The 24,201-nt window shown below is 37.2% G+C and overlaps 1 protein-coding gene across 1 annotated transcript; it reads right to left on the bottom strand.

Annotated features, from left to right (window-relative positions):
* Positions 1-12,370: 12,370 nt before the first annotated feature.
* LOC136846601 (uncharacterized) lies at positions 12,371-23,498 on the bottom strand. The gene is made up of 2 exons (XM_067117488.1): positions 23,307-23,498; positions 12,371-15,582 (listed from the first exon to the last, which is right to left on the bottom strand). Exon 2 carries the CDS (start codon positions 15,113-15,115, stop codon positions 12,725-12,727), a length of 2,391 nt encoding a protein of 796 aa, XP_066973589.1. The 5' UTR covers positions 15,116-15,582; positions 23,307-23,498; the 3' UTR covers positions 12,371-12,724.
* Between the last annotated feature and the right edge of the window lie 703 nt (positions 23,499-24,201).

The following is a 24,201-nucleotide window of genomic DNA, read 5'->3' as shown; positions in this document are numbered from 1 at the left end:
ACAAATAGGTATGCGTTGTTTCATATACCCTTCAGTCTTTGAAGAGGTTGGTCCGGTGCTTTCTTCCACGTTAAACCCCCTTTCACCCTTGCTTCATTATTGTAAGGGTCTGCTAAGTCATAGGGTTCTTTGCCCTACCAGGCTTCACAGTGAAGAAGAGCAGAAGAAGAGAGACGAACAATAAACAACGACGACTTGTTAGCTGATAACCGTTGCCGGTCTCAGGCGTCCGGTTCTCCCAGATTAAGAAAGATAGTAGATTCCTACGACGAGCCCACACGTACGCCCCGCGGGCAGTCGCTCTCCCACAAACTCTCATAAAAGAATTAGAGAAGAAGAGCCTCATAGTTCCGCCTATTTGTAGTGAACATTTCTCTTTAGTAACGGGTATAGCAACGCGTAGAATATACGAATGCAAATGAATAAATGATCAACATAGATGATTTGACGTTTGCGTGATCGTGCGTATTGCGCGAGACTACGAGTTCGTGTCTAATTTTCCTCATTATTCCAAGAAGCTTAACAACAGACCGTTATATGGCATAGGATGTACCCTGCAATGCATACCAGAGAAGTGAAAAGTTTGTGCGCGCTTGCTTTGTTCACATGCGCGCGGGCACGCGCATTCAGGTGATATATATAGTTTACATATCTTGTATTTATGTAATCCTAACGAAAGTACGAAGATATGACATGTTCCAGCGTAAGTGCAGTAAAACGGCTTTAAAATCAGCATTAGACACGAGAGATCTTACCTTGAGCAACAGGGGAAGTTACCGAGTGTTCAGTTATCTCCGCAGTTGATTAAATTTCTGGTGTTCAGCAGAATTACTGCATGAATGCATAATACTTCAAGGAGTCTGAGTTGAATTGTTAATGCTGGCTGTGAGACTAGAAACCCCGTAGGGGAGTAGTGCATCAGTGCACCTCGTGCGGTACACTGTAGGTATTACTTTCGGTCCGTAGCTGCGACCTCATTCATTCCTTTTATTATACCTCCGCTCATATTCTCTTTCTTCCACGTTACTTTCCATCCTCTGTTAACAATTCTTTCTTAGTGCAACTGCGAGGTTTTCCTCCTGTCACACCTTTCAAACCTTCTTTCTCTCACTTTCCCTTTCAGCGCTGAATGACCTCATAGATCCCAGCGTTTGGCCTTGGGGCCAAATTTTATATTCCAATTCCAATTCCTGTAGGACTAGAAAATGTGTTTATTTGTCACCTAGGAATCCCTTCAGGACTTGGTGGCCAATAAATAGTTCTTGAAAAAGTCTAGTTGGGGATAAAAGAGAAATGGGTAATATTATATATATATATATATATATATATATATATATATATATATATATATATATATATATATATATATATATATATATATATAACTACACACACACACTCTGTTTTCATATGATTATAACGGCTCCCTTAGGCAGTGTTTAAGCTCAGCCATGCTGATTAATACAAGTACCCATCATTTATATATAAATGTGACAGGCCCCTTGGAGGATGTAAGCTGTTATTTATTGCGGTTTTTTTCATCCTGAAGCAGTGAATGTTGACTTGGGATTAGTAACCAAATCGTAATTTTTGAGGGATGGTAAAAAGTCATCACTGATAAAAATTTAGTTTTATAGCCTTTTCTGTCATGGCGTTCCATAGTCTTGGATTTGTTTCCTTACTTCAGGAGCACTCAGGTGTCTCCCTCTCTCTCTCTCTCTCTCTGTAATTGCACTCGTTTTAGCGTCTCTCTCTCTCTCTCTCTCTCTTTCACTGTAGTTACACTCATTTTTAGCGCTCCTCTCTCTCTCTCTCTCTCTCTCTGTAGTTGCACTCAATTTAGCGCTCCTCTCTCTCTCTCTCTCTCTCTCTCTCTCTCTGTAGTTGCACTCATTTTTCTCGCTTCTCTCTCTCTCTCTCTCTCTCTCTGTAGTTGCACTCAGTTTTAGCGCTCCCCTCTCTCTCTCTGTAGTTACACTCCTCTCTTAGCTCTCTCTCTCTCTCTCTCTCTCTCTCTCTCTCTCTCTCTCTGTAGTTGCACTCATTTTTAGCGCTTCTCTCTCTCTCTCTCTCTCTCTTTCTCTCTCTCTCTCTCTCTCTCTCTCTCTGTAGTTGCACTCAATTTTAGCGCTCCCCTCTCTCTCTCTCTCTCTGTAGTTGCACTCAATTTTAGCGCTCCTCTCTCTCTCTCTCTCTCTCTCTCTCTCTCTCTCTCTCTCTCTCTCTCTCTCTCTCTCTCTCTAGTTGTACTAATTTTTAGCGCTTCTGATGGATATCTATCGTACATGACAACAACATACCTTTCTAAGACCTTCAGATCATTAGCATCAACTTTCTGTGGGCAGTCACTAAGTTTCTTGAAGACTGAGTGTACGTTTAGCTATGTTTATTGAGTTCTTATTGGATAATTTCTGGCTTTAAATGTTCATAGTAGGTTTTTTGGTTCGATGGAGATTTTGTAGTCAAGTTCGTTCTTTGCAGCGTCCCTTTGGGCCCTAGCTGCAGCCCCTTTCATTCCTTTTACTGTACCGCCATTCATATTATCTTTCTTTCATCGTACTTTTCACCCTCTCCTAACAGCTGTTACGTAGTGCAACTGCGGGTATCACCCTGCAACACCTTTAAAACCTTTTTACTCCCAATGTTCCTTTCAGCTCTGAATGACCTTATAGCTCCCAGAGCTTGGCCTTAGGCCATAATTCCATATTCTGTTCTGTAGGTCGTACAGGTCGATGATCTGTTAAATTAAGTTTGTCGAGTGAAATTGATATAGTGCAGTGAGTGAGTGAGTGAACTCCTTTCCTAATTTTGACCTTTTGACTCTCAAGTGCCAATTTGACATACAAATCCAATTGTCATTCCAATGACCCAAGGTGCATTTTACGTATCTCTCTCCCCACCCCGGAAATGTGTCACTTACACAAAAGTGCTAAGTAGACCGGTTTTCTTCAGGTACTTGTATTCCAAATAAGTAAATATCTTTGAATCGGTGAGCGTATATTTAGTACTATAATTATCGCTCGAGCTTCAACTTAATCTCATATACTGTTGTCTCTCGCACTTAATAAAATTCCTCTTTATTTAACTGTAGTCAACTCACATACTGGGTACGAAATTCCAACACAAATCAAAATAGCTAAGAGACTGCTACTGTCCGGATCAGCCTTTAATAACAGTTTTTTTTTTTTTTTACAACAAGCATTCGACTCAGTTTCGTGACTACTTAATCGGTGTTGACGTATGGTTTGGCATTAATTATTTGTGGGCCATTCACTGAGGAGGTCGGGCTTGGCTAAGTCATGCCATATTTCAAGTTCCCCGTGAGAGGTGGCTTCAGTTTTTTTTGTAGGTAGTGTTTACAGCAGTGTCTGTTTGTACTTTCGTACTACTTCTAAGTTAGCCAGCGACCTTAAATAATTAAAATATTTGCTCAGATCCTCGTACGCAGACGCACACACACACACACACACACACACACATATATATATATATATATATATATATATATATATATATATATATATATATATATATATTTATTCTGTGTGCATGTATTAGTGTATATATATATATACATATATACTGTACATATACATATATACATACATTATATTTTCTCCCCTTTTAGATAATGTTTGTTGACAAAACGCGTCCGAGTACGAAGATTAATTACACTTGACGATTTTTTGTTTTTATTTTGACCGTGAAATTTGCCTGGTGCCATTTACCACACTGGGAACCGTCAGCCCAATTATATTTGTAAGTTCACTTTGTACTTTTATGCCAAATTCCAAAGAAATCATCACTGTTCTACTTTTCGTTTATTAGTTATTTTTTTTTTTAGCATTTTCACTTGGTTTCAGTCGAAGAGATATGATAATTAATCATTAGGTTTTTAATGGTTTTTTATCATTTTGCTTGAAAGTCTATTTTTTACATTAAAACTGCTTCTTTATTGTACCTGATTTCACAAAGTAGCAAATGATGAAGTAGTAGTTAGTAAAATGAAAGTAGGGAAATAATATGAATATATGTTTAACTTGAAGTGTTTTAGCCAAATCAGTCATTAATCAAAGACGAATTTTGTAACGAGGTCAGACATCTGATCTTCAGAGTGCAAGTGATAAGATTTTTTTCATTTTTTCTTTCCATTTTATTCGGAACTAAAATGATTCAGAAATTAAGCATTGTCTTAAACCATATTCATGTATATTCAACACATTCTCTTTGCCTTCTCGTGATTTTGTCGGTGAGACAGTTTGTGGTAGGTACATGTGGGAAGACTGGGAAACCTATTTTGATTGTGTTTGTTTTTTAGTATTTTCTCAAATACCTTGGCTATTCCTGTGAGTATTTCTTAGTATTTTCTCAAATACCTTGACTATTCATGTGAGTATTTCTTATTATTTTCTCCAGTACCTTGCACGTGGTAATATCTTGGATATAAGAAACTGAAAAGCCTTAAATATCATTTGTTGCTATATATAATGTATCGTGTGTTGCTTTATACACCGAGTTCGTTCACCTCCTAACACGATGAGTACATTTAGGTCATCAATACTAGAGATGAAGAATGCCTTTTCACAAACTCCTCCATTGGTGAGACCACCCGAATATTACTGGGTAAAGTTTACTTATGAAGTGCTAGATCTCTGGATATTATTAAAAATGTACTCAAAACGGAGCGGTCTTTTGCACCACAAGCGCTCGCTTTGTTTTGCAAATATAAACACTTTCGGTGTGGTAAAGTAATGGCGTGTTGTCGTCATGGAGTCCTATTTGTTAGCATGCATTGACAGCATGCAATGACTTTAACTGAACAAAATTTTTCTAGATACTCTAGTTACTACGATGTTCACACATGCACACTCGCACAAAACCCACGAACACGCATTTTATATATATTATACACACACACACACACATATATATATATATATATATATATATATATATTTATATATATATATATATATATATATATTTAATACGACACAGGAAATGTTTAAAAGGAAACGACAGAATGCCAAGTACTTTGGTGAATGCTACATATCCTTCTCCTCATCCAGCGGAGATGTGTCACTTACACAAAAGTACTAAGTACTCGTTTCCTTTCAAATTTCCTGTGGCAATTATATCTATATTTATATCTATCTGCCTATCTATCTGTGTATGTATATACAGTATATGTGTGTTTATGTAAATATATAAAATATAATATATATTTATGTATGTATATATACATATATAGGCTATGCACATATACATGAATGCTGTAAAATCTCAAAATCAAAATTCGAATCGCGACTTGGAAAATGGTAGGCTACTTTGATAATAAGCAAAAAAAATATCAGACATTTATGAAATGAACTCGGATGAACTCGTCGCATACGGCAAAACTGCGCATGCGCATGTTGCGCACTGCATACACGAAAGTGAGAACAGTTTTAACATGCTAATGTTTCTTAAACTCAAAGTCACCAGCGTTTAGGTTGGGCGAATAGTTTCACATAGACTCCAGTTTCTTCTTGACTACCTATATCGATTAGAACACGTCTCAACTCTGAATCGTATTACGTTGCGCTTTCGCCCTCTAAAAGGAATTTTAAACATTCTTGATGGATTTGAGCGCCACTTGACGTGCCGATGTTAGGGCGAAGTTCAAGGATGTGTGTATGTATGTATGTATACATTATATGTATAAATATATATTATATATATATTTATATATATGTATAAATATATACATACATGTAAAACATATTTGCTGTAGTACAGGGTGGCTTCAGATAAATGAGAAGATAGTCACCAAAGCTTTCTTGTTATTATTGATGAATTAATGTTGAAACGCGTTTGCAGAACAGTCGTTCTTTAGGACACACACATACACATATTTATATATATAATTTTGAATATATTATATAACATATATATGCATAGATATATTATATGTATATTATATTTTTTAATTTAGATTTTCTTAAATGAGGAAAGAAAGGGGCTTTAGTTTTATAAGATTAAGATAGCAATATCTCTCGTGCTTGCTTTCTCTCTCACTCTTACACACCCACATAGACGCGTCAGCAACCACGTATATTGGAAGGAGAGGATATTTAAAAATAGTGTTTCTGTAAGCACGACGGCGTCGGCTGATACGGTAAATATACACACGTAAATATACGTCAATATGCTAATATGCAGTTTGCTTGTTTGCTTATGAGACATTTAAATATCTCTTTAGAGGTGTATGATGGAACATTTTCACGCTATTATTGTAAAAGGAACTTATAAAATTGGGTTAGTAAGATAAGGAATTGGCTGATTGTGGAGTAAAATGAAAAAGTGTCATGCAGTTTTAACTGGTTTTTGTTATCCGCAGAGGCATCCTAGGTACAGGAAAAAAAAAGTGTGAAAAGATACTGTAATCGTTTCGACATGCTCAGTCCTTGACGAGAAAAGGCGTATTAAATAAGATCGATATTGCAGTATTCCTCCTGCAAGAATAATGAAAGGTTCGAAGAGGGCAGTAAAGCATTTGTGGTGAAAGTAGTATATCCTCTCTCTCTCTCTCTCTCTCTCTCTCTCTCTCTCTCTCTCTCTCTCTCTCTCTCTATATATATATATATATATATATATATATATATATATATATATATATATATATATATATACATTATATATATATGTATATATATATATATATATATATATATATATATATATATTATATATATATATATATTGTGTGTTAATGGTTGCATGTTGGTGTGTATAAAAATTTATTCTTTGTGTAGTTATGCATTAGGCTTACTAAATATCCTTTTGTAATCATATTTACACTTCCAGTAATCATTATATAGCCTAGGTACACGAAGTATCAGTATTGAACCCGCGCGCGGTAAAACGAAGAACGAAATACTACTGCAAAAAAAAAAAAGATAAAGGTAAAAAATAATAATAAAGAAAGCAACCTCAAAACCGAAGACGCGGCCCTTCACTTCTCACACTCTCCCAAAACCAATGTCATTTTACCAGCCAGGTGTAAACGCCCCCCCGACCCCCTTAGGCTCATTAAACTCCTAGAGGTAATGGATTCTTTACCCTCGTCCTTAGAGAAACGGCGCAGTTTGTCCCCCCGTGTGTACTTGTGTAGCTTTCCACCCCGAGAATATCGCCCGGCTGTGGCTACATGCTTCTCCGGAATAATTCACAAAGCCATTTGTTTTCCGAGGAAGATGATGATGATGATTGTGTGTTGTGTATTGAAAGGCGTCGGTCTGGCAATCTTCTTCAAAGGGAATGCGTCATCATAAGACAACAAGGAGAAGAATGCCCCATTTCAAGGTAGTTTTTGCACTATGGGGAATCACTCGGTAGAAAGCCGATGGAACTAAAGTGTGTTGGAAGTAAAGTAGAGAAACTTCTGACATATTATTTCAAGGAAATGCGTCATTAATTTCAAATGAAGAGAAAATATGATATTTCATGCGTATATGTTTGCGCTCTCTCATCAAGAGGGAGTCCCAGCTATAATTTTTCTTTGTCATCCATATCGGTGACACATGCCCTTACCAAGAATAACAAAATAAGTGAATATTTGAACTGAAAAAAAGCATGATGTTGTTATGTACCCATCTGTGCATTTTGCATAACCAAGTGGCTTACTTTCCGTATTCTGTTCATAGTCTTTTTCTAGGTATCCTAATGGTGCCTTCGTAGGCGAGCAAAAAGCGTCTGCGATTATTAGTTTTTGTTCATTCATGTGATAATATTTTATGAAAACGCACAAATGACCAAGAAGTATGCTAATGTAAAATCCCTAGAGTATCGCAAGATTCATATTTTTGGTTATTCATGACGCTGCGTGGAACTTTGTTTAACGTAAAAGCTAAAAGTTCGAGATGTAGTTTCCACTAAGCTCAGAAAATGTGCAGTAAAGGCTACATACGTCTCATACACCAAAAATATCACAGTTCCCATTCACGTAGTTATTCATAGCCATTAGGAACTTTGCCGTGCATAATGGCTAACACTCTTAAGAGATAGTTTCGAATACAAGTTTGTTAATGGCATTCGCGATATAGAATTTGTCTATATTGTAGTAGCATAAGAGAACGAAATTATAGGAGTCTGTAATGCGTGTTTTTTGGGTACACGTAACATATACTGGGTTTGTATTCATACAATATGCACAGCTTACCAACTGCCAATAGTGTCCAGTCTTCCAGGTAGGCTACACTATTCTAAGTAGAGTTTTTTTCTTTTTGTAGCTACAGCCGATTCTAAGTGTCGAGGAATGAGCGAGCACCAGTCTTTTAACTGCGCGTGCGCAGACACACTTTTGCATGTGCAGCATAGCAATGACTAAGTGGCCTTTGATAGTGGGCAGTGAGTGTGTTCTCAATTTATGGCAACTAGTTGCAGTGCGAAGGTGCCAGGCATTACATTCTTTTGACTGAATTTCCTTTCTGTTCGAGAATATGATTTAATGGTGAGAGCGAATTCAAGGGATAAGAATTTATGATAGAAATTACCAGTACCTTTTAACGTTTTGTGTGCGGTTTTCACTTGAAGATTTCTGTCTGGTAAACTTCATGTTTGTGTAGTATGTTATTATATTATTTATATATATATATATATATATATATATATATATATATATATATATATATATATATATATATATATATATATATATATATATATATCTATATATATATATATATATATATATATATATATATATATATATATATACATATATATACACACACACACAGTGCATGTGCATGCATAGTTAAACTTTATTAACAAGACCTTCAACTGTGGAATCAATATTCCAATTTTTCTTACCTACACATGAGTTTTCCAGTGGAAGTATATAGTCGGCAGGCGGAACGTAGTATAGCCTGAAAAAAAAAAAACCGATCGATCGAACAGCAGCAGCAGACGGATAGTAAACTGTTCCATGCACAACCACGTGCTACCAAGACATTAGACTAACTCCCCTCCTGACCCCCGCCTCCCGTGGGACCCCCTTCCCCCCTGGGACCCCATCCCCCCCCAGAACCTTGAGCACCTGTGTTTAACTAATACTGAACTCTGCCAACAGCGACTCGTGTATTCCGCCTCAGAATGGAGGACGTCCTTATGAATATTATTGTCTGACGTAGGCGACTATCAGTCTTTTTCCTCGCTAACGAGGCCGTAAACGACATACAACACGGAGCCAATAATGATTGAGGGCCAGCGGCAAAATGATGGGAGATTCGAGTAACGGGCAAAAATGATCTGTGTAACTGGCAATAATGATGATAACGATTAGAGTTACTTGAAGAAATTATTGGAGCCACTGACAAAAACGATTGGAGTCACAGGCAAAAGTGATTAAGAGCCACTGGCAAAAATTATTGGAGTCACTGGCAAAAATTATTAGAGTTACAGGCAATAATGATTAGAGCCACCGGCAAAAATGATTAGTCTCTGGCAAAAATTAAGAGTTAATGCTAAAAATTATTAAGAGTCACTGGCATGATTAGAGCCACTAGAAAAATTATTTGAGTAGTTGGCAAAAATTATTAGTCACTGGCAAAAATTATCTCGGTAATTGGCAAAAATGATTTGTGTAACAAGCAAAAATGATTAGAGGCACAGGCAAAAATGATTAGAGCCACTGGCAAAAATTAATTGGGTAACTGGCAAAAATTATTAGAGCCACTTGCAAAAACGTGTTAACTGGCAAAAATCATTAGAGTTACTGGCAAAAAGGATTAGAGCTACTGGCAAAAATTACTAGAGCCACTGGCAAAAATGATTAGAGCCACTGGTAGAAACGTGTTGAGTAACTAGCAAAGATTATTAGTTACTGGCAAAAAGGATTAGAGCCACTGGCAAAAATTTTTAGAGGCACTGGTAAAAATGTGTTGAGTGACTGGCAAAAATGATTAGAGTTACTGGCAAAAATGATTAGAGCCATTGGCAAAAATTATTAGAGCCACAGGCAAAAATGTGTTGAGTAACAGGGAAAAAATGAGCAAAAATGGTTAGAGCCATTGGCAAAAATTAATAGTCACTGGCAAAATGGATTACATCCACTGACAAAAATTTTTAGTCACTGGAAAAACATTATTAGAGCCACTGGCAAAACTGATCAAGAGTCACAGGCAAAAATGATTAGAGCCACTGGCAAAAATGAGTAAGAGTCACAGGCAAATATTATTAGAGCCACTGGCAAAAGTGATTTGAGTAACTGGCAAAAATTATAAGCCTCTGGAAAAGTTTGGGAAGTGCTCCAATTCTTGTATTGTTTCTTTGTTAACATATCAGTCATTTTCCCGCGACTGGTATGCTAGCTGTTTTCCCCAAGTCAGCTCATGCATTTTTTTCTAAGCATTTCTTACAAGTGAAAGTGGCTTTGTCGTGTTCATTTGCATGAATTATTATCAAATGTTTTCCAAGGTATGAAACATATATACACAATGTGTGTTTATGTATGCTGAGCCTAATGTTGGACATGACGTTATTATATTTTAAAATATTATGCTATATTAATAATCGGTAATATCAGATTCACTAAGCTTACGTAGTAATTTGCACCCAAGGTGATATCTGTTCGGTAAGGTGCAGCCACCCTGACCTGGATTAGTAGGTGCAAGCAAAATATTCCCTAGTTACAGTGAATCTGATGTTACTATTACATTTGTGACTTTATATTATGTATATATATATATATATATATATATATATATATATATATATATATATATATATGTGTGTGTGTATGTGTGTGTGTGTGTGTGTGTGTGTGTAAGGTTGAAGGAGGAACAAATGAGGAACAATACAAACAAAAGGAGAGAAAAACTAAGATATAGGGAAAAGCTATTTGAAGAGCAACAGAGGAGTTAAACACAAGGAGGTTAAGAACAGTGGAAGGTAAAAAGGATATTTACAGATTAGCTAACTCAGGGTAAAGCAAAGACAAGATCTGTGTCAGTCAGGTGTTATCGAAGATAGAGATGGAAATATCTTACATAAGCATTACGATGATAGTCGGATTACTTTAAGTATCTTCTAAATGCAGAAAATGGGTGATGGGGGGGAGAGTGATGGAGGTGCAAGCAGTAGGAGTAAAGAAAGCTATAAATTAAATGTAGAATGGCAAAGGAGTTGCAGTTTCAGTCTGTAAGTTACTGGGTACAGAAGGGAAAGTATGGACACTTGAATTGTTAGGGGCACTCAGGGAAGAATCCATTCCAAATTTTCCTCATCTAATGACATTTCTCTGGAAATTTCTGCCGCGAGTTTTTGGCATATCCTGGAGTCATATGACTACAGCCTAAAATGCTCTTTTCTTCTTTCGACCTTATTAATCCCACTGTATAGCAGGGTCGGCCGCTCGAGTCAACTTTTTCCATCTATTTCCGTTCCTTGCATCTTCTTCCCAAAGTCCCACCTCACCCATATCCCTCCTCACCACATCCATCCATCTGATCCCCTGACGGCCCACACTCCTCCTCCCCCCATCACTGGCATGCTCTTAGCTCTCTTGATTGGTTCTACCTCCTCTCTTCTTATTGCAGCCTAAAATGCGCTGTGCCTTTTAACAATTGTAAGTACAGTACTTGCTTTTCCTTATATATTCTTCAGTACTGTCTTCCTAAGGTAAGGTTCTTGCACATTTATACTATCTTACAGGTACTAGTTAATTCTTAACAATTGTAAGTACAGTACTTGCTTTTCCTTATATATTCTTCAGTACTGTCTTCCTAAGGTAAGGTTCTTGCACATTTATACTATCTTACAGGTACTAGTTAATTCTCTTTGTAAATTTGACTCGATTTTGCAGTCATTTTTACTTACTAATGGGTGCCATTTATTATGCCTCCATTTTTTTTCTCCCTCTCCTTTCTTTGATTCATACTCTGGTCATCTACCCTTTTTCTGTACTATGCAATTTAGGTTCGTACAGAATTTATTGAATAATTGAACCAACCAGTTTTACATAAAAACAACATTCATGGTTTTACACCTGTTCTCACCAAATTTAGTCAGTCACTGTGCTGTATTGATGGTTTTTCAGTAACCTCTCGTATCATATTTGTATAGTCTTATACAAAAACCTTCTAATCCATTGCATTTTACTTCACTTGAGCTCACAGATTTCGAAACATTTTATGTATGCTACCCAGTTCCTGCACTAGAACTTATCTGTTCTGGGAACTAACGGCAGCAAAGCAGGTGATCTATATAGTTTTCTAGACAGAAGGACAGCCGAGGAGCTGTTAGGATACCTTGCCTTTCAACAACAGAAACTCAAAATTTCAGTACAGCATTCAGTTTGATAGCTACAGGAGGAAGAAACAAAATCGCATTCAAGCTTGTGATGAATGTATTCGGTATAAAAAAATGACACTTGTAGGACAACACTTTCAATATGCGGAGAAATGAAATCACAGTCAACTTTGGTCTAGGTACTTAACAATACTGGCTGGAAAAGAAAACTATTTGGTGTTAGAGTTGAAGTTCACAGCATCTGCACTGCAGTCTGTTCGACTAATTACTTGCTCGCACAACTCTTCTAGGAAAGTATCATCTTTCATATTCACTGTCATACTCAAGATCACGCGTCTAAAGTGAACAGTGTTGGCTGTTGAATTTACTAAAACTGACATGGGTTGTTTACTGTCAGGAAAAAAAAAAAACAGCTAAAAACGTTTCATCACCGTCACTGCTTAAAAAAGGTTCTTACGTTTACTTTTCTCTGCCACTTTTGAGTATGGCTCTTAAAACGAGCTGGTTTTGCTTCTTCGTGGTCATTTTCAGAAGAATCATCTCTTCTGAAAACTATCTTTGGAAGTGAATTGTTTTTACTTGGCTCTTGAACAACATAAATAGTTAACATACAACCTACACACTTAGTTGTTGCTAAATTTGTGACTAGATTTAGGGAAAACATTGAAGGGAACACTCGAAAGTAACACATAGGACACTCTTTTATGAGTGGCTGGGACGGATAGTTAACAACGTAATAGTTTCCATCTGAGGGAGGATTAATATAAAAAGTTTTCGTCTGTCCCTCTTCGTAATCTTTTCCAAATGTCATGTGGTTTATGTATTTAGTTTTTGGCCTTTCCTGTCTCTTTTTCTCAACAATGTCACTAGTCTCTGCTGTATCACTTCTTGAACAACAATTGACAGAGGGGTTCGTTGAGTCAAAAGCTGCACTAAAATGAGACTTGTTCAGTGAGGAGGTAAACTGTCTTACAACCCTCTTTACTAGATTAAGAAGGAGGGTTATTTCATCGCCATCGTTGTAATCATCATCCTCTTCATCGTCTTCAGAAGAATAGTCAGTTATACTTCGTTTTTCTTGAACATCAAGAACCTGGGACAGTAAAACATCAACCAAAAAGTCGTCGTCACTGTCCTCATAATCAAATGGGATGGTGAAGGTAGAAAGAGTATCACCATTACTTTCAACATTCAACTTCCGAAGTTTTTTAGCTATGGGTAAGAGCTTCTCCCATAACATCTTCTTTTCAGAAGAGTCTAACTGTTGCAAGAAGGAGTCTGAGGAGTGGCTTCTTCTGCTTCTTAAATTATACTTTGTACCTTTAATAGTTCCACCATTACTCCTATGACTTCTCAGAAATTTCTCATCGCTCTCTAATTCACTGTCTTTGTAAAAAATCTTTTTCATTCTGCAGGATTTTCTTCTCTTCGAATCCAGTCCTGAGAAGTGCTTCTTGTTTTGATTTTTAGCACTACAGTTCTTAACATTATTCGTTTTTATTTCTTCACCTTTCTTTTGAGGTCTGAGTTCTCCGTGACTATTTAGCACACTGCTCTGAGTTTCAGTTTTACATCCGTTATTTCTAGCACAGACCTGGTTGATAGGGGTAACTGTAGATTCTCTGCTTTGAGTGTTTTCATGTTCTGTTGATACTTCTGCTTTATTATACAACTTTTCCTGAGTACTAATCTTGCATTCATTTAACTGTAATGTTTCTTTTTTATCTTCTGTTCCTTTTCTCCATTTTTTATCTTTTTTGCTTGCATCACTTGCTCTGTCTTTTTCATTTATCACATTTTCTGATGTAGTAGTGTTCTTAAGGGTATCCACAGATTGCTGTGGGCTACTTTTACAGGATTCATTTGATGATGCTACGCTGTCTTCTAGAGCTGTGGCAATCTCTTCAGCAATTTCTGTAGATTGATTTACGTTATCAATGATCAAAGTCATCGGACCCAGTTCTGTATCTCTGGTGATCCAGACTTCCTCTACATTGAAAGAAATTTTATCATTAAATCCGTTTCCAAGAGATATCTCAATAGATTTGTCACATTCCTGAAGTTCATTTATGGGCTGAGCTTCAATTTCCCACTCTGACTGAGGAATTATGACTTCTTCAGTATACTGTGGTACCATAAAATCATCGCTGGAACCATTTGTACTTTGAGCTTCAATGTGGGTTTCGAATTTATCTATTATAAAATTTGACACATTAAGGTAGTGTTCATTTTTATCATCTCTCCCGAAGTCTTGAGAACCACCCTTATAATGTTCACTGTCTCTGCTGGTATTGTGTTTCTTTTTGCAAGGATATAAGCCATAATTTTCAGAAGATCGTTTGTCTCCCCCATGGCGATGGGTCCCATCAAGTTTTTCTGTCTTCAGTGATATAAACTTCTTTAACTTCTCGATAGCGCGTCTCCAGGGTGATTTATTTTCAATGGGCTTCAGGTTGCCTATGTAAGAAAGCATTTCCTTGACAACTTCTCTTGTGGAAGGGCGGTGGTGCCCTGACTTGAGCCTTTTCATATCCTTTTGAAGCTTCCTCTCCAGGTACTCTGCTGGGTCTCTCGTCCATCTTAAGGTCTGATGAGCACATGAACCACTAACCTTTTCGTCCTTCGATCGTCGAAAGGAATCAAAATCTCGGCAACGTCTAAACTTCAGATCACAGTCTCTGCACTGGAGTGAACCAAACAGCAAGTGAGATGACAGGCGGTAATCCTTCACAACTTTGTCACAGATGTAGCAAGTTGTAGCCTTAATAGCCTTCCTTGTTACACTGTGGCTTGAATTTCGGTGTTCGCTTGAAGAATTTGACATATTTTGCCTAACTTTATTGTCATGGAGTGTAATACTGTCACTTAAATAGATCTCACTCTAACCTGCACTATTTTCACTTCAGAATACCATGTACAGTAGATGTAGGGTCCACTTTCAATCGTTTAAAGAAAAACTTCTTCCAGTGATGTAACAGCACTAACAGAGAATATCAGTGGCAATGTATATCACTACGTTTTGCAAGATTTTAAGAAAATTCTGTAAATTGTTATTACTGGGATGCTTCACCACAGAAAACTTAGTGTGGTCATCTGTCGCAGCACTTTAAATTCTTTCTCGGCAAAAACTCTGGAACAGTCATCAACTTGAGAGCAAATCCTTCTTGAGAATAAGGAAGAAGGTGGACGTTTGATGATGAGACGGCGGAATAGGCAAACAATGACAGCATTTTGCCACGGTCGGTGGTGATCTTTGACTCGCAGACCTGCCATAGTAGTGGCCTAGTTTTTCTGAAAATAAAGAAATAAAGCGAATTAGAACGTTTTCCAAATATTAGGCAAGGGAATTTGGAGGGCACAGAGTTAAACATGAAATGTAAATAGTTTTTTATGCACAGGCAAATATGAGAATATAAAGCAGCATTTTATGCTTCACTGATATAAACAAGCTTATTTGTGAAATCTGAAATATGCTTTTGTTCAAATGACTAAAACAATCTATTACTGCAACTTTTATTTTTATTTTGGCGTTATCAAAATTATTTTTATTTTGGCGTTATCCCCTAAATTTGTGAACATCCGTAGTTAGTACTGCAGTAGGTAAACAGAATCCTTCTAGCTGGTATTAAAACAGGGAATATTTATACAGTAGTTGGGATAGTACGAGAGAAAGAAAATATATATTAATTAGGTAATATTTTATAGGAATAAGCTTATCGAAGGTATGTTCCCAGCCTCAACAAAATGTCTGTAGGTAGGCCGATGGGGCTGGGACACGTTCAGGTACAGAGTTACAGTAACTGATTCTTGAAACGTACAGGAGCACATGAAGCATTATGACCAAATTTGTTTTTTATGGTATATACATTGTGTGTGTGTGTGTGTGTGTGTGTATATATAAATATATATATATATATATATATATATATATATATATATATATATATATATATATAATCAAATATGGTTTATTACTGAATCTGATAAACGTATTTGTAGTTTAATATCTGTATCAAAAGAAGTTGAGTGTATAAATATCAAAAATTTCATGCACACATTTATTTAAGCTATATATATATATATATATATATATATATATATATATATATATATATATATATATATATATATATGATAACGTGAATTCCTATAGTCTCTCTCTCTCTCTCTTGCCTTTTAGACGCAAAATCAAAAGCAGCTAACAGACTGTCAAAACTGCCGTGGGAAGTAATTTCAAGCAACGTTCAGGTACTCTCAAAAATGAAAAAAAGTATATATATCTATATATTGTATATGTATCAGTTTATCTCCAAATTTGTGGTGCATTGAGTAAGTACTGGAAGAGTTCTTTTTATTAAGGAAAAGCAACCGCTATAATTTGATCGTTTACTGTAGTATAGATGTAAATCTGTCATGTGTTTGAACAGACTGCTTTATAATGTGGTGTTTTGTATAATCAGTTTCTCTGGTTGCTCAAATCCGTGGCTGTATTTAGGATCTGTGGTTGTCGAGTTTTTTTTTTGTGGGGGGTGGGTTTCTTCCATTTATATCTGTCCTTTTGTTGTTGTTGTTGTTGTTGTATTATTATTATTATTATTATTATTATTATTATTATTATTATTATTATTATTATTATTATTATTATACTTGCAAGTGGGCTTAAAGAAATTTTAGGCGTTTTTTGACTGGCTGTCAAAGCCTGTGTTGGGAATAATGTCATATCCGGGAAAAATCTTATTATTATTATTATTCATTAAAAGCATAATGTAATGTGAAACAAGATATAAAGTTCATTATGTTACCGAAAAAAATGCTAAAAAAGAAAATATACAGTATGAAAGCACGATAATATAAGATGAAGATACACGCATCAAACACAAACAACAAACACACATAAGCTGAGAAATGTAACCAGAAAAAAAAAATTAAAAAGGAGCGTAGCGCTCATGGAAGCACGACAGGCCCATCTTAAATTCATGAACATCAGACGCCAGAACACCGGCCGCCAGGTACACAACGTTCCAGAGTCTTCTCCTGGCAATAAAGTACTCTGGTTCTTGTCAGTGTCTACGAGGACAAAGGGCGCCGCCGGCTCCTTCTCCATAGCTCTCTTGGCGATCATTCTTCTGGGAGCAGTGATAGAATCTCAACGGACAACAATGGGACCTTTCTTGATTTCCCTTTTGATAGGTGTACCTTATAAGGGTCGCCATACCAAAGCAGTGTAGGCCTAGGCGCCATTGTTTGTAAATAAACGTGGAGTAGGCCTAAGCACCTATCTTCGCACACGAACTTAAAGTAAGGCAAAGCAACAGCATTTACATATTAACGCATCCTAGGCCTAAAGAACCAGTCTTCAGATATGTATTAACGCAGGCTTGACCTTGGTCCCAGGATTTGTACATGAATAGTCCTGGCCACCAGTTTACTCTAGTAAAGTCAAGGAAAATTGACAATTTTTATAAGGAAAACCTGATTTGGAACCTTCAGAGTAAATTTATAAGCTCATGTTTACTATTTACTTATTTTGTAAACTGATATATATATATATATATATATATATATATATATATATATATATATATATATATATATATATATATATATATATATATATTTAAAGTCAAGACAGTGCACTAGGGTGGCAGTTGGTTTTCTTGGGGAATTGATGTAATAAATTAAATCACAAAATAGAACCATATACCGGTGATGACTATGTAAATGAGTGTCTTCTTGTTTCTCATCGTACTTTAATTAATCTAAGAAGGAAGAGTGATTTGCATAGACATTCTCGAGTGACGTCACTAACCCATATCATTCGTAACTTAAATAAATTGGAATCTCATTTTTTCAGGAAATTTATTTTTATCTTGACGGCTTTTCCAGTTTTTGGTGGAAGCGAGTGTTATGCGAATCATTATCAGTTGTTCCTTTTCGGTTTCACGGAAATGAAAGACTGTTTTGTGGACAGATTCAAGGACCAAGAAAACCAGAACTGACAAGGAAGGAAATTAGATACTTCTACTGATGCTGCTTTGGTAATCCGGGAAGCAGCACTGTCTTTCCCCCGTAATGTACGGGTTTCGTTACGGGTTTTGTTATCTGTGTTCCTTTAATTCACAGAACAGCAAGAATGCTCGCCCTTTTGTTTTATCGTTACCGAAACTCTTGCCTTCTACCATTCAGTTAAACGGTATTCTTACTTAAGGGCTGCTTCGATCTGTGTCATCGAGTTGCTGGACTTTTGGGTATGCGTGAACTCACTCTCCCACGCAGCGTAGGAGTTTTAGAACCCCCCCTGGCCCGTCTCTCTCTTTCTCTAGTTTTAGAACCCCCTCATCTCTCTCTCTCTCTCCCCCCGAGACTTTTTGTGTTTCCCAGTGGGACTTATGAACTCTTTCATTGATAAGCAGTTCTACCGTCTGCAAGGTAGACCCATCTTTGCCACTCACACCATTAGTTCCCATTAGGCTCATTACCTAAGTGCTTGCTTTCAAAAATATAATAATATTTTTATAGTGACTGAAAAGTTATTTCATTAAAGAAAATGGAAACTGTTTGATGATGTTGAAACAATATCCAGTGAAGTGGAAAATAAAACGGTTATTCTGATAAAAGTGGATGGAGCTGTTTGAAGAGAGTTTGAAAGTTCATTGTTTCTGTTGCATGCTCTGTTGCCTCTTGAATCGTACTAAAAGAAAAGGATCACTGTAGATGGATGCTCGTCCTCCTAAAACAGAAATAAAATCTGCTGTCAGTGAACTCATGGTACTCTTGCATGTTGCCTTTCTACACTGCAGAATGAGACTGAGTGAGAGGGCTCACTCATGAACCCAACTACTTGTAGTTATAGTAATGAGTGAATATTTACCCCCAACAAAAGCACTCATGAATCCGACTACTTGTAGTTATAGTAATGAGTGAATATTTACCCCCAACAAAAGCAATCACAATCGTACCCCTTCCCCTTTTAAAAAGAGAAAATAAGAAAACAAAAATTAAATAAACTACAAAAGATCAAAACCGTGAACATGCATTGTCGTCTTATTTATCATTGGAATATGCATGTCAAGTGCTTATATGCACTGAATAATCATGCCTTGCGTTTAAACTGCGCCTCAACACATGCATATCAATAATGGACATGTAAATGTATTTTCGTACACATTTGCAAGTATGAGAGAGAGAGAGAGAGAGAGAGAGAGAGAGAGAGAGAGAGAGAGAGAGAGAGAGAGAGAGAGAGAGAGAGGGCGAAAGTCACAGCGTGCCTTATCTCGTGCAGTCGCTGTATTCTGGCTGACTCGGGGATATTTGTCATCATAAAACTTTGAACTGATGGACGAAATTAGGGAGAAATGCACAGACAAGCAAGGTTTTGTGTTTACGAGCAAATTTGACCCCCACCCGAAACGTCAAGTACGCCTGTCCTTGGAGAACCCACTGAACATCCTGTATATAGTCCTGCAAATGAAGTTTCTTTCCCCATGGTAGACAGGAGTTAAATGCGGCAATATATTCGTGGAACGAAATTGAAGGCTCTCGGCATTTGGACTCAAAGATTTAACGGTATTTTCCTCTGTTTACATAGACTCGACTGTCCAGTTATAGCATTTGACAAATTAAGAATGTCGCTATGCAGTTTTCTTGCGGCTATGAAAGCAAGTTAGAGAAAAAATAGAAAGACTCGCCACTAAATTTATTGCCACGAAACGCACTTATTAAGAGCGGGTGTGTAATATCAGCAGGGGTACGGACAGCCTTCGTCAGCCTTTTCCGTGAGATCATCAACGGTTCTGGCAAGCACTAAGATGGAGAGTGTATTTGTATGTGATTTTCAGGCCTGGGCTGCGAATGGACATAAGGATGCCAGTCTCTTTAACTATTGCAGTGACTATGAAAGGTTCCGTGGTCGATTCCCGCGGAGGGCGGAACTCGTTCTGCCAGGTGTATTAGTAGGTAGTTACACGACTGTGGTTGGGGTGGGGAAGAGAATGGGGGTGGCAACTCCATCCCTAAAGAATTAATGAGAAACGGAGGGCTGACACTTTCTGAAGCCACCACTAAGGAAAAAAAGGTATATTGTGATATACCACACACACACCTACACATGAACACTGGATGATTACTTATGACAAGACAGTGAAAATGGATTTTAAAGAATAAATTGGCAGAAAAAAATCACAATAAAGAATCTTGCAACACCCTGTAAAGCTTCATGTGCAAAGCTAGTCTCCTCATATGAACGCGTCATTACTTCGTGTTGGGTTTATCTTTCATTGTTTTAACAGCTGTTGCTGCTGATAGTCCTTTTATTTTTTTGTTGCTTTTGTTTTTGTGATCCCTTGACCTTCGGTGATTATACTCAGACGGGTTTTCGATCAATATTACAAACCAAATGTCTAATGTTTTTGGGAATATGATGAGAATAATAGAAACGATACAAAAACATTCGTAGATCGGAAAATCCTTGCTCGATTGATTTATAGATTTTAGGCATACATGCCAAGCACGGGGGGCAACTAAGGCCATGCAGCGCTGAAACGGAAATTGACAGTAAAAGTCTGAAAGGTGTAACAGGAGGAAAACCTCGCAGTTGCACTATGAATCCATTGTTAGGAGAGGGTGGACAGTAAGATGGAAGAAAGCGAATATGAACGGAGGTACAGTAAAAGGAATGAAAGCAGTTGCAGCTAGGGGCCGAAGGCGCGCTGCAAAGACCCTTAAGTAATGCCTACATTGCACAGCATGAGGTGCACTGACGGCAATAACAGGCGCCCGCCCCCCACGGGGAATCGGAAATCCTCGATTAACGTGTAAACAAGAATACGTAAACCTAAAAAATAATAACATACGAGGGGCACGCAAATCAGAAATAAAAATAAAAAAAAAATACCAAAGGAGGTAACATGTAAACATGGTACTCGAATTACCGAGGTATGTTCTCGCCATTCTTCAGACTTAGATCCCCGTAGTGGGGTCAGCGCCGTCAGTGCACCTCTCACGGTGCACTGTAAGCATTACTCAAGGTTCTTTGCAGCGTCCCTTCGGTTCCTAGCTGCAACCCCTTTCATTCCTTTTACTGTACATCTGTTCATGTTCTCTTTCTTCCATCTTACTTTTCACTCTCACTTAACAATTGTTGCATAGTGCAACTGCGATGTTTTCCTCCTGTTAGATGTTTAAAACCATTTTACCCTCAATTTCCCTTTCAGCGCTGAATGACCTCATGGGTCCCATCCCTTGGCCTTAATTTTATATTCCATTCCATTCCATAGCCTTGATGCAGAGGGCAGTGGGGTTTGACGATTGTGAAGGTAAACTTGCAATGCATCTGCTCCTCACTTGCAACACGCCCGACCGATAAGTGCAAAATACGGGAAGTTGATAAGGAGCTGCGTTGAGAATGCCAGTCGGCTTTGTTGCCAGTGCTGTTAGTCATGAGAGTATAAGGGGGTCACATATTTCTCCCTCTCTCTAATGCAGCTGTGTTTGCCCTCTTTATGGTTAATTTTACGCATACACACACGCGCGCGCGCGCGAAAAGAGAGAGAGAGAGAGAGAGAGAGAGAGAGAGAGAGAGAGAGAGAGAGAGAGAGAGAGAGAGAGAGATAAAAGCAGGATATAAACCCTATATTATGATCATGTTTTAAAGTTAATGCCGGAATATATATATATATATATATATATATATATATATATATATATATATATATATATATATATATATATATGTATATGTGAGAAAAAAGGGGGTTCAGACAATCATAAATTATGGTCATGTTTAAAGGTATTGCCGAATTAGGGGGAGAAAAATAAAGGCCTAGTGCTATATTAGCTTCTCAAATCATAACAGCTAACGTTCCTCTTGTGGAGTCCGTAGTAAAAATTCATATATGTTATAATTCTTAAATGTATTAATATCACATCGGTGTCATATGATTTTTTTTCGGCTACAAATATTTTAGGCACCCAACTTTCCTGTTACTTCAACTGTTCTGGCACCGTGCAAAATAGAATTAATAATTTTGATTATCCAGAGCCATATACAATGATCAAAACAATTATTTTGTTTGCAGTCAGTTGTGATAGCATTATTTTCAAGAAAAAATCGTTTTGCTTGAACCGATGAAAATTATTGTCATATTCTGAACAGTATATATATATATATATATATATATATATATATATATATATATATATATATATATATATATATATATATATATGACATGCCAATCGTTACTAGCCTTGGAATCAAGTCACGTGTGATGGGTGTATTCTGAAGTGTTAAGAAATCTGTCTGTTATCTGATGTACGCATATATCCGGTGAGAAATGTTCAGTTGATTCTTATATACTATATATATATATATATATATATATATATATATATATATATATATATATATATATATATATATTATATATATATATAATATATGAAGGAGAGAATGAGAAAGGACTGGGAAGGACTGTGAGAATACTTGCTAAGAAAAATCCGCTTTAATGAGTTTCATTAGAAAAGCGTTGTGTTCTATCCCCCACGCTTGTTAGAGTTAACGTGTTTTCTATACTAAGCCATTTTTAGGCTATGTACCGAGAGCTAGCTACTAGCATCGATCGCGTTGCGTGATAAGATCTTTTTATCATAATATAAAAAACGCGCCAGGCTTTATTAGAAAAGAGATAAAGAGACGATACAGACAAAGAGTATGACTGTTTTATCATTTTCCTGGATTACCTAGACGATAACGGCCCGATTAGATAAGTGACAACCTTCGAGATTTATCGGGAGTAAATCTCTCAGAATTTACCTCACTCCTATTTTCGAAATCGATTCCAGGTTATTGACCACACAATGCGTGGGTGGTGGGGACGAATTTAAACCACACTACCTCAACTGCCAGGAACCATAGGCTGAGTGGTAACAAGACGTCTCCACTAACAAGTACAGATCCTGATTACTGCTGAAATTGATGACAGGTTTTCACACAAAACGCCGAGAACACTACTCACGTTCATGATGGCCTCCTACGTCCAATTACTTTCGGGTAAATCATTTTCGTCAACACTATTCAATAGTCGCGGCGAGGCAAGTCACAATCCAACGGCCATGCGCGACAACCACTTGACTCGGTCGCCTTCCAACGGGTGACTGAGTCATAGCGAGCTTTCTTTGCGAGGACTTTCGTCTGGCTGAGTGAGTGAGTGAGAGAGTCAACCTCGAGCCGAGCTGTCTTCCTTATCAGCCAATCACAGTGAGGCACATGACGCGTGTTCAGCTACTACCCTTTTCTGATTGGCCCACACGTTGGCATCCCAATGAATATTTTATCCCGAGTCTATTCTTTTTTTTTTTTCTTTTTTCTAAGCCTTGCTCTTTCTTCAAGGGAACTATATGAACTCGTCGAAGCGCGCGTAAACTGACCATGAACAGTTGCCTCAGAACTGCAGAATCACGAGTTGTAAACTTTACAGCCGTAAGTGGAAAGCTGATTTCAAATTTATTGATGAAAATATCTACATGTCAGTTTCGGTGCTTCAAATGCCAGCCGTATTTGTACTGAAGGCTTTGAAACATGCTTGTCTCCACGCCAGGCCCAATATGCTAAATTTAAAGGAGCAACTAAAGAGCTGCTTTATTTCTTCTCTTATCAACTTCATAGTATATTTCTTAGCCCAAAGCTTCGCAATTGACAAGTCACTTGAGAGAGAGAGAGAAAGCAAACAGGATGGTGAGTGTGTGCAAATGGGTGTGGCAGAAAATTCATTGATTTTTAATCTATTCGTGGTATTAGAGGGTCATTAATCTCCGAGTATTCGATGTGTTTCAGATTAATCTATTTTCCTTTTTTTTTATTCATTTAAATTTATTGCGTCGTCGTCTTTACGCCGCCCATGGGTCGTCGTT

This window comes from Macrobrachium rosenbergii, chromosome 15 (assembly GCF_040412425.1).
Source record: "Macrobrachium rosenbergii isolate ZJJX-2024 chromosome 15, ASM4041242v1, whole genome shotgun sequence".
In the NCBI taxonomy this organism is placed as follows: Eukaryota; Metazoa; Arthropoda; class Malacostraca; order Decapoda; family Palaemonidae; genus Macrobrachium; species Macrobrachium rosenbergii.
Note: the sequence above shows the minus strand (reverse complement) of the source record. Positions and strands in the feature narration are given on the sequence as shown.